General features: G+C 36.3%; 2 protein-coding genes across 3 annotated transcripts; one reads left to right on the forward strand and one right to left on the reverse strand.

The window, feature by feature from the left end:
- The first annotated feature begins 439 nt into the window (after positions 1–439).
- On the forward strand, positions 440–3,443 carry LOC113111916 (crystallin, mu). 2 transcript variants are annotated; one of them, XM_026277121.1, is made up of 8 exons: positions 440–675; positions 758–908; positions 1,678–1,740; positions 1,830–1,931; positions 2,017–2,200; positions 2,484–2,605; positions 2,680–2,764; positions 3,071–3,443. In XM_026277121.1, exons 1-8 carry the CDS (start codon positions 509–511, stop codon positions 3,133–3,135), a joined length of 939 nt encoding a protein of 312 aa, XP_026132906.1. In that variant the 5' UTR covers positions 440–508; the 3' UTR covers positions 3,136–3,443. The 2 variants fall into 2 exon arrangements, with proteins under 2 accessions (XP_026132906.1, XP_026132907.1); XM_026277122.1 differs by having other exon boundaries at positions 2,104–2,200.
- Positions 3,263–9,914, reverse strand: LOC113111917 (ras-related C3 botulinum toxin substrate 1-like). Its single transcript, XM_026277123.1, has 6 exons — positions 9,585–9,914; positions 8,896–8,967; positions 7,917–8,034; positions 7,301–7,363; positions 6,602–6,761; positions 3,263–4,581 (listed from the first exon to the last, which is right to left on the reverse strand). The coding sequence occupies exons 1-6, from the start codon at positions 9,617–9,619 to the stop codon at positions 4,451–4,453; spliced, it is 579 nt and encodes a 192-aa protein (XP_026132908.1). The 5' UTR covers positions 9,620–9,914; the 3' UTR covers positions 3,263–4,450.
- Positions 9,915–11,380: the final 1,466 nt, after the last annotated feature.

Here is an 11,380-nt window from a genome sequence, read left to right on the forward strand (position 1 = left end):
GGAAAATTGGGTATATAAATTTAATACTGATTTATGTATTACTTATTTGTCCACTTAACGGCTGCATATTATTACATTCCAGCCATCTGAACTGAAAGGCAACAAATATGAGACATTTAATCTTACTGCCAATAAGATAAGTTCAGCATTTTGCTAATGCCTATTGCAACAAAAAGCTATTCTTACACTACATTTACACTGTTTATATATTTTGTTACATATCTTTGACCAAGTAATCAAAAAATATGAGAAATATAAATAAAATGGGACGTCACATTTACTTTAAAAAAAAAGATTTGTGGGCCTTTAATAAGATGATGTGTAATCGTCATGACTACACCATTTAAACCCACAATTAAAAAATATTTATTTTTTTGTAGTTTTAAATAGACACAAAGAGAAGGAAACTGCTCATTTGACTCTAGTGTACCACGTGACTGAGAAACTAAAGTCCACAACAAACAGAGAAGTCTTTGATAGCAAGACCGATCAGACCGGTGAAAAAACTATGAGCGGGTCTCCAGTTTTATTAAACAAACATGAGGTCGAGCGTTTGCTCTCTTATGATGATCTGATTCCCAGACTGGAGTCTGTGATGGCTAAGTTTTCTAAACGGGACAGTTCCGAAATAATCCAGCCTGTGAGATCTGTGGTCCCTATACAACAACACAGTGGGTATGAATAAATCCATATCTCAAAAATATTACGATCGCTTACTGACATAGATATAGGAATAAACACTTGATGCGTTTTTCAGGTTTTTGGGCGTTATGCCTGCATATTTGGCCGCTGAAGGTATTTTATGCACTAAGATGGTGACTTTCTACCAGCGTGCAGAGGGCTCTAGTTTACCATCGACTCAAGCAACTGTGTTACTCTTTCATCCCGAGCATGGAAATGTGACAGCGGTGAGCCTCACAAACCTGACTTTTTGGCATACAGCTTGCCATCAGCTTCTATACACATCTGTTCATGTCGGGGATTTACTAATTAAATAATTATAAAATTAATATAATATATATTTTACTACTCTGTGTCAATAATGTATAAGAGTCTACAGGAAAAACATTTTTGAGACATTTTTTGTTTGGACCAATTGAATCCAAACAATTGAATTGATTTTGCTTGACCATCGTCATAAGGCTGTGGTTCTCTTGGTTGGTTGTGCATCTTTTTCTTCCACACTTTTTCCTTCCACTCATCTTTCTGTTAACATGCTTGGATACAGCACTCTGTGAACAGCCAGCTTATTTGGCAATGAATGTTTGTGGCTTATGCTCTTTGTGAAGGATGTCAATGATTGTCTTCTGGACAATTGTCAGATCAGCTGCCTTTCCCATGACTGTGTAGCCTAGTGAACCAATCTGAGAGACCATTTTGAAGGCTCAGGAAACCTTTGCAGGTGTTTTGAGTTGATTAGCTGATCGGCATGTCACCATATTCTAATTTGTTGAGATAGTTAATTGGTGGTTTTTGTTAAATGTGAGCCAAAATCATCACAATTAAAAGAACCAAAGACTTAAACTACTTGAGTCTGTATGTTTTTAATTTATACACAAGTTTAACAGTTTGAGATTAATTACTGAAATAAATGAACATTTACACAACATTGATTTATCAAGATGCATCTGTATATATATATTTGATTTAGTTCTGTAAATGTATTTCTAATGTCAGATCATGGATGGGGAGGCCATCACAGCCAAACGAACTGCAGCAGTATCAGCCATATCAGCTAAAGTAAGTTCCCCTGAAACAGACCCAAAATTTGTAATGATGTAGGCTAATATATAAAGTCACTTAATCTGAATATGCTTTTCTCTCTCCAGCTGTTCAAGCCAGCTCTTTCAGAAGTGTTGTGCATCCTTGGTTCAGGGCAGCAGGCTAGAAGCCACTATGATGTCTTTACAAAGCTCTTCAAGTTCAAAGAGGTAACCAGTGTGAAAACATGAAAAACGTCCAAGTAATTCAGAACTGTTTGTGTGTGTGTGTGATCCAGTGTTGTATTCACTTCAGGTCCGTGTGTGGAGCAGAAGGAAGGAAACGGCTCAGCGGTTTGTTAATAATCTCCAAGATCCTGTAACAGTTTGTTCTTCAGTGCAGGAGGCTGTGATAGGAGCTGATGTAATCGTGACTGCCACAGGTGCAAGTCAGCCCATACTCTTTGCCGAGTGGGTCAAACCAGGTGCACACATAGCAGGTCAGCTAGTCCACAGATTTACAATATTTTGTGAGATATTTAACCAGTAATATACAAGAGGCTGTGTTATACTTAGAATATAGTCATGACTTAAAGAGAAGGTTCAGATGCAGACAAATGAGCATCATTTCAGAGAAACTGCAAAGACAAAAACGACCTATATTTAGTGATTAATGAAGCACAGCTACAGTCCCTTTCAAACCAAGCTGCTTACTGTTGAAGAGCCTCAACAAGTCAATGTGATAGTTACTACATTGTGTATTTATCTACTGTTTCTTGACAGCGGTTGGCGCTTGTCGGCCAGACTGGAGGGAACTGGATGATGTCTTGATGAGAGAGGCTGTGGTGTATGTGGACAGCAGAGAGGGGGCGACCGCAGAGTCAGGAGACATCATTCTGTCTGGAGTATGCATTACTTTCCATCAATAAAATATAGCTGTTTTGAGTCTTATATTACACCCAAATCATTATTTACCCAGGCTGAAGTATTCGCAGAGCTCGGAGAAGTTCTAAATGGATGCTTTCCTGCTCAGCGTGAGAAGACTACGGTATTCAAGTCACTGGGTAACTTGTTTTTCCACAGCCGTGATCCAAAAATCAAGAACTAGATGTACTGAAGATAGCATTCTTACCACTGATAGAAAGTCACAGTAGCAGATTCAGTCCCCTTGAGACAAAGAGGAAATATCTATTTATAACTTTTCTTATACAAGCTTTAAAACTTCTCTGCCAGCCATGTGGAATTTGTTCAATGTTGTTATCTCCCAATGTTTCTTGCTTAGAAAGCACTAGCTAGTCCTGGAATGATACATTTGTCAGTGGAAGCAAAGCTGTTATGACTAGCTGGATGTTTTGCATTTTTATATGCAGGAATGGGGATACAAGATGCCGTCTCAGCCAAACTTGTGCTGGAGAAGTGGAACAGTGAACATTGAAGACCCAAGCACAGCTTCCTCTGCTGATTTCACAGTTGATCAGTCATTTCATTTTGAACCGAGGCAAAAATTGGAAGCACACAGTTGCCTAGAATATAATTATGCGTGTAAACATTATGGAAATTACTCAAGTAGTCAAACCTGTTTATTAGAAGGGGGTGTCCCAACACTTCCGTGCATGAAGTGTACATGGAAAACCAAGAACAAAGACAAATGTTTGGTTTCTTTTTACAGACATAAAGGTTAATGCACTGTAGCTTTAGTGGAGACAATAAAAGCATGAATAAAGCATTTTAAATGTTTTAAAAAGTTACAGATCTGTCAAAATTAAAATGTCCATGTGGCAAATTCCAACCATTTCGTCTTGAACCATGTCTGAAATCCAATTAGAAGTTTAATACTTAATGTCTGTACCTTTACAACAAACTGCACAGTCTTCAAGGGGATCTTTCAAGAATATGAACCCCATCCCATAGTGTTGCGGTGTCTACAGTACAGAAACTTCTGACATGCTCAGCTTTGCAGTGAAACTCTGGTCTGATACTGATACTAGGCACTGGTAGATCTGTCATCTAAATACAATACTGGGACTCTAAAATGGTTAAAACACTGTCCGACTCCTCCAAAAGCCTGGCTTAAATACAGAGAGAGATTAATAAAAGAGGTTTGCCCTTCTGAATATTCATATACAGTAGTGAAAATATGCTATATACTGACAAAACAAAGCTGTTATATGCATGTAACTACCGTAGGTTTGTTTCTTGTACAGTTAACAAAATAAAATCTCTAGCATGGAAACATAAAATAGTTCCTTCAAAATTACTGCAATCTCAGTTTCTTAGTAGTATGCATGTTTGACACCCCCCACCCTTTAGGAAAAATCAGACTGTTAGTGTGAGCAAATTTAAATCCATGTGGGTTTAACGTTTGGCAATAATTCGTTTTCTACAAAACAGATTGTAAACAAAATATATGGGCTCACAAAGATGGAGAAATACACTGAAAGGAGTATTTAGTTCATCAAAATGAGGGAAGAAAAAAGGAGATCATTAGAAGGCAGCAGGAATGTCTTACTGTACGGGAAGGAAAACAACTATGGATGCCACTCCTCGTCACTCGGAAGCAAATAATCTGGCATCTTAACAGCTAGTTAGTGGTGCAATTCTAAATGCAATGCAAGAGGGAGAAATATCTGTATGGATACACTGTGCAGACTATTTCTTCTTCCCCAACACACATTTCCCATCATCCCCGCCTCCACTGTTCTCCTCTCAGGTGAGCTCAGATTGTAGCTGGCGCTGCGAGTACAGTCAGTTCAGAGGATACAACACTTCCTCTTTCCTTTCTTGACTGGGGGCGGACACAGGACCGCACGGATGGCTTCATCGAACACCGTCTTAAGACCACGTTGTGTTAAGGCTGAGCATTCCAGGTACTTCACAGATCCTGTAGTGAATACAAGAGTACTTAAAGTGGATCCACACATTAAAAAGACTGGTACACTTACATTGCATTTCTTGCACTAAACATTCCTTAGTTACAGTAGACTTTTGGATAAAATGGATGGATGGTTTAAACTGATTCATGAAAATAAGTTTGCATTTGGCTGTAAACCAACTGTTCAGCGTCCCATTTAAATGTGACTAAGAAATTAAGTTGATTTAAAAATCTATTAAATGTATTTAATAAATCAACACTCGTTAACCTTTAAATGTCACAGATTATAACAATTTTATGGATGTTTTTACTCCAATTCATTTATTTTTCTAGCAAACAATCATTAAATGGCTTTGCGGAGGTAATTTCTTTTTTACCCGTTATGAAGTCTTTCCACAATTAAAAGACTGAGTTAGTTCTTGGAACATGCAACATTTCAGTAAGTGTTTAAATTGTTCTATAACTAGTAGTAAATATTCTTAAACTGAGTCGCTAACGCAATCTACCATGTCACATTAAAAGCATCGAAACAGTTTTTACTGTTTAAGTTTCATGCTAAAAGAAGATAATTTTAAAGGTGAGATTTAATATCAAAAGTAACACAAAGCTTATTATGATTATTGGATAGCAGTCCTTCTACAAATTATGTGTAGTGATGTTTCAGTCACGTTTCAACAGAAAACAACAGATACAATTTTTTTATTTTGGAATATAAATATGCAGTCCATAAGTTTTGCCTCGTTACTTTTCTTTTGTGCATCATCATGGCTCCTCAGCGAAGATGAATCTAATGTTTTGAAAACAATCATTACAATTAATCGTGCTACCATATTTATTTTAAGAGTGTGATATGAAATACATATTTTTGTAAATAAGGTTACTATGAGAAATTTCACAATTCTCAATACCACAGTGTATTAGGGTAACTGATATTAGTCACAAACAAACAAAAAAACTCCTCAAAATTATTGACAACAATAAAAAGGGACAATTGCAACAGAATATAAGAGATACAAATGAATGTGGTTTAAGGTTTTTTATGTTCATTTATTACACAACTGACAAAGCTTTATGTCGCATTTTTGTGTGTATTTGACCGCTAGGCACGCAGCTTGACCTAAAGATGACTTCACGTGTCCATGTTGTGTTCCGTCTCTGAACGCAGGCACAGAAATCCTCCGGAGGACGCACAAGCTCTCTTTAGCGCTTTTAAAAATGTGAATATATCTTATACACTTAAATCAAGCACACTTCATTTTGCAAAAGTCACACGTTACATGATTTTACTGATTTTCGTGTGAAATTGGGCTTTTATGGAGGAACAAAAGGGGAGGAAAGGGCCGCAATCATTGTTTTATCTCAAATATTGTATTTTTATAATCGTTGGAGGCCTAAATCAAAATAGTTTTTTGATTAATTGCACAGCCCTACATCAAACCATGGAAATTATTATTGTTATACTTTGTTCTCCGATTGATGTTAACAATATCAGCACTCCGTGACTGTATGTAGTGTGTATTAGCATTAGCAGATTTCAATTTTTGTACAGTCTAATCTCTAATTGTCATACCCTTCAAATTTCATATAAAGAAATACTTTTAACCCAAAAGGGAAATTATTCTTTCTTAGAACTAGTTCTTTAAAATACAAAATTGTGTAATCCCACATACGTGACGACATGACGCAGCAGCATGCTCAAATTTCCCATGAAAACCTACCTGAACCACTCAAATTAGAAAACATTATTATAAGCTTAGGGTTGTGAATCGGGCTTAGGTAAGGAGATGGTTTTGAAAACTGGCTGGTTATGTACTTGCTCCAAAATTGATTTTGGTTCCTTTTTAACCCCCCCAAAAAAGTTACAGACTGCAGCTTTAAGAAACCAGTTTGATCATTAATCATTATTTTGTTCATCAAAACAAAGGTAGATTAAATTTTACACTGTCAGCCCATCCCTAACATACACACATGTGTAAAGGCAATAATAAAATGCATTTAAATAACAGTGTATTAATACTGAAGTGCTGACCTATTTCTTTGGCCATAGCGAGACCTTGAGGGTAGGTGATGGGTGTTAGTTTCTTCTCTTTCAACTTTTCTATAGTGTCCTTGTCGTCTCTCAGGTCAAGCTTAGTCCCAACCAGAATTATAGGAGTGTTGGGACAATGATGTCTGACCTCTGGATACCACTGTTAAAAGAAATCAAAACAGACATGTTGAGCTATGATTGAATGCAAAATCATTCAATGCGTAGAAAAAAACTGGCACAGTGTGCACAGTATACGTAGTCTACTCTATACTTAAATACTAATAGTATGTAACCGTGCCATTTCCCAAGCTAACTGATGTTTTAGCAGTGGATAAACACCACAACCTCCCGCACCCAGCAGTGACTAATGGCAAATGCCACTTGATCTTTTGAAATATACGTCACTGGACATTTTGCAGACACAGAAGATTAAAAAGACCTTGCGTCTGTTTTATTGCAGCTGCATCAATATGCTATTTTAAGGCTTTGAAACCACATTTGTTCAATCAGTCAAGCTGGACAGACTAGCGAAACAGTCACAGTTTCCATTAACTGTGATCATTTCGGAAGTCACATATACTGACTTTGTTTGTTTTTAATGCCATTCCAGCCTTTGTGGCTATTTTCATGGTGAGAAATATTTATAACAAATATAGCCTACATTGACTTAAACCACTAAATATCTGAGCGCTTGCTTACCTTCGCACGGACGTTCTCAAACGAGGCTGGACTCACAAGAGAGAAACAAATCAAGAACACATCCTATAAGAAACAGGGGGGAAAAAAACAATTAGACAAAATCTTCATTTTATGCTAAAATCTTTTAGAATTATTTTGTTATCTGCAAAGCACAGCATTGACTGGGATGTTGCATTAATGAACTGTAAATTGACTCGTTGCCCAAGTGAAACGGAGCAAAAAAAACAAAACACATTGAGGTTTGTGCCTGAATGACATCGGCAAACAATGGAGCCATTCACTCTCTCAGCCTTCACAAGAGAGAGAGGACGACAACAACACAGAGCTGCCATTAATGCTCTCAGCAGCATATAAGAAATCACTTTAGCTTCCCAGGAATCAGGACATGGGCTATTTTTAATCATTTTACCGTGTTAAGGCGTAGTTCTTATTCCGTTTCCAGAACATAAGTCATCAAACTAGTTTCGAGATCCTTCCTGGTCTCATGACTCATTTAAGGCAAAGAGTCAAAACTCCCTCAAATATTATCCATATGACACTGGAACTCAAATACATATGTAATTTTATATATAAAAATGACTATGCATCTGTTTTAGCCCTGTTTTTATGATTGTACCGTCTGAGGATAGGAGAGCGGTCGAAGCCTGTCGTAATCCTCCTGCCCTGCTGTGTCCCACAGTCCCAGGTTCACCGGCTTCCCATCGACCATCACATTAGCAGAATAATTATCAAATCTAAATGAAAGATAGAATACAGTTCAGAGATAAGATATGGCAAATATTAAAATTAACATGAAATGCAACTTGCTACCTATTGTACTTGCAATATCAGACAGATTCATAAGTTAAACAGGTTATGCAATGAGACAAATTCATTTTAGCTGTTGGGAAGTGACTTCTAGAATGGAGTTAGATATATGAAAGGAAGAGAGGGACACAGGAAGCAAGTGAAAAAAAATAGTTTTAGAGGTGAAGCTATTTATCATATCCTGATGAAAGATTTTTTTTTTTTTACTTGGAATAACATGCACAGATGAAACTGGCACAGCAAGACCAGGAATGCCGTTTTACTAAAGTAAATGTTGTCAGTTTTGATGTCTTGTTGACTTTAAAAGGCCAGTTCACAATTTTTTCTTTTTTACTTGTTCCAAACCAGTATGACTTTTTTCCTTCTGCAAAAAATAATTTTATTTAATAAAATCAATAAAATAAAGTGTTTTGACTGCTTCTGTTAATATAATGAAAGTCATGGGGTCTAAAACAACAAAGACGTTTATACCGTTTAATGAAATAATTAGGAATAGCTAAAATACACTGTTCCTGTTCCTATCTGTGCATTCAGTCATAAAGCCTAATATAAATACTTGCAGCTGTCTGTTTCATTAATGTTGATATAACTAAATGGAGAAATACAAAAAATAATCAGTGAAGACTATGTAGTGTTTTAATGGCCATTCGGACAAGTGACTGTTTAATGCAATACTGTGTTTTAAATTGGGCAAACATATAAGTCCACAGGCTCGATCTAGTATGAACATTCGCAATAGTAAATTATATGCACTTCGGCTGAACTGGGTTAGAGTAAGGTCTGCTTACACAGTAGGGATGTATTCCCCGGGAAAAGCATTGGTTGTGTAGCTGATCAGAAGGCATGTTTTTCCCACAGCCCTGAAAAACAACACCACCACATCAAATCATACATATAACACATTAAATGACAGAACTGACCATAACACACTTGATTTTCCAACAAAACAGTGATACGCTTCAGTAACAAAAGAAGCAGGGCATTTACTGGTCTTAAACCAACATCATAACAGCCAGTGTTACTCATGTAAATTATAAAAGTGGGTTTGGATGACTTCTCCGTTAATCTCTGGAACACTCCCTATTGTACATTATTGCATTTGTATGACGTAACATTTAAAAGAAACTCAGGGAAGGGTTAGTTTACACGGGAAAAAAAAAAACACAGAAAAAGGCACTGTTCGGTTCCAGTAACGTTATACAAATATATGGAGAGTTAGTCTTACGTAATTCATAAGCTGTTTTCGCTGCTTTAAAATAACTCATTAAAGTGGAAAACGCTGATTTAACGAGTGTTATGTGTGAAATAAGCGCTTTTAAAACATCTGTGAGCTACAAAGAGCGCCCAAAAGTTTCTAAAATAATGGACCACAAGTTATCTTAACTCAAAACACCACGGAACAAACTAAAAAAAGGTCTGAGACATGTAAAACTTTATTCCAAAACAATTCCCCTGCTGAACACGAGAGTAAACTCACCCGTCCCCGACGACTACACACTTTATGGCCTGCATCTGGGCTCACTTTAGCACGGTTTATCCCGTTAGCTTTCTCTGTGAAGGAATCGATAAAAGCTGCTCTGAACCGAGATATCCCGCCCTCAGAATTCAGCACGGACAAAAGAAGAGCGGAGTCGATAGAAGTTGAAAGGAAATGTGAAATTTCGCTCAAACTCGACTGAGTAACTAAAGTTAGCTGGGCATTCCAGAGCATTTGCTGCTGCTGCTGTTCCAGTAAAACAAACAGCCACCACCCAAAAGTCCCGGGCGCGCGCACACGCGCACAAATCCAGTCCCGTTCCGTTCCCAAACAATAAACACACTTCCTGCTGCCTCCTGATGGACTGGAGCGGATCTACGTCTCTAAATCACACAGCGGTCAACAGATGATTGATTTGAAACAGCTATGAAGACACTTTAATTTATTGCTTATTACATCCAATATTTCATATTTTATTATATGCAAGTTAATAAAAACTAGAGGCATAATAATTATAAAAAGTAGAAAAAAGGTTTTAAATGAAGTATTTTCCCACTTGAAAATGTTAACCTGTAAAACCTTACATATGAAAGTATTGTCAGATGAAAATTGTGAAAAAAATAAAACGGTTGATTGAGCATTCAGAGAAAAAAAAAATATATAAAAAAAATACAAACTAGTTTGCATATATGTTTTATATCATATTTGATACATCGGTTTTTATGGCTCATTTAAGAATATGGGGCTCACACTTAAAACATCCCAATTTCATTCAGAGGCATGAACTTAAAAAACAAATAGGCAGTTTGGTGTAGCCTAGCTGTTGTTTTTATCTGGCCAAAAACTAAGATTACATTCTGAGCTTGTAATGTAAATCAATTAGATCTTTACAACTGTATAGCAGAATACTTACATAAGAGATATAAACTATAGCTGTCAACATTACTGCATTACATTAATTCTTAATGCACTGAAATATATATATATATTTTTCAGAATGTTCCGTCATATGGATTTTATTTGTGTGATAATTTTTGCTTTGTAGTTGTTGGATGTCGATAGGGATATGTACAGTATACAGGAGGACATTTCTGCACTTCTTAAAATGTGCAACATCATAGGCCTACTGTTTTTTTTTTTTTGATTCAGACTGACTGCATATTTTAATACATACATTTGTGATGTTCATTTTTAATGTGCTTATTTTTTCCATGTTTTCTAAATACTTTTTTTGTATTCATATTTTTGTACATCTATTATTTGCTTTTTTATTTGTGTTTGTGCTTTCCAAGTGTCCTTTTTTTCAGAAAAACACCCACATCTAGTTTTGCCAAATCATTTTCAGAAGTTGATCAAAGAAGGATGAAATATGAGAAATACATTTAAAAAATGGCTAAATTTGTTGCTTGGTGCCTTTGGTAGAAAAAGTTCCTAACTTTAGCAACAAAATTGCTATTTTGTGATCGTCATCCTTCAATCTAATCGTCTACTTTGCTAGATATAGCAAATATGATACAACCAATGATAAGATAAATAGAGTAGGTTTAATCTGGCAACAAATGTAAAAACTGACACTACTGGCTATTAAAGTCTTCAGCCTAACCTCAACCCTAATGATGTACTAACTTCAGGTGCAGGGACCTCCTAAAAGACACTTCAAGGCGTTTGGTTGCATTTTTACTGTAATCATACACTATGTGTAATACAATCCAATTTAAACTTATTTTGGGGAAACAACTTCTGCACTGCAAAATAATATCTACAATAATAAACCGATTCAATCCTTTTTTAAAATA

The sequence above is a fragment of the Carassius auratus genome, chromosome 12 (genome assembly GCF_003368295.1).
Source record: "Carassius auratus strain Wakin chromosome 12, ASM336829v1, whole genome shotgun sequence".
Lineage (NCBI taxonomy): Eukaryota > Metazoa > Chordata > Actinopteri > Cypriniformes > Cyprinidae > Carassius > Carassius auratus.

Bases quoted from the DNA above. Each gene is read 5' to 3' on its own strand.
- LOC113111916 (XM_026277121.1), top strand. From the start codon at position 509: ATGAGCGGGTCTCCAGTTTTATTAAACAAACATGAGGTCGAGCGTTTG. The intron at 909-1,677 runs GTGAGCCTCACA...TTCTAATGTCAG, and splicing joins AGCATGGAAATGTGACAGCG to ATCATGGATGGGGAGGCCAT. The intron at 2,606-2,679 runs GTATGCATTACT...TTATTTACCCAG, and splicing joins GAGACATCATTCTGTCTGGA to GCTGAAGTATTCGCAGAGCT.
- LOC113111917 (XM_026277123.1), bottom strand. From the start codon at position 9,619: ATGCAGGCCATAAAGTGTGTAGTCGTCGGGGACGG. The intron at 7,364-7,916 runs GTACAATCATAA...TGTTTCTTATAG, and splicing joins CGCTCTCCTATCCTCAGACG to GATGTGTTCTTGATTTGTTT. The intron at 4,582-6,601 runs GTCAGCACTTCA...TATTCACTACAG, and splicing joins CGCTATGGCCAAAGAAATAG to GATCTGTGAAGTACCTGGAA.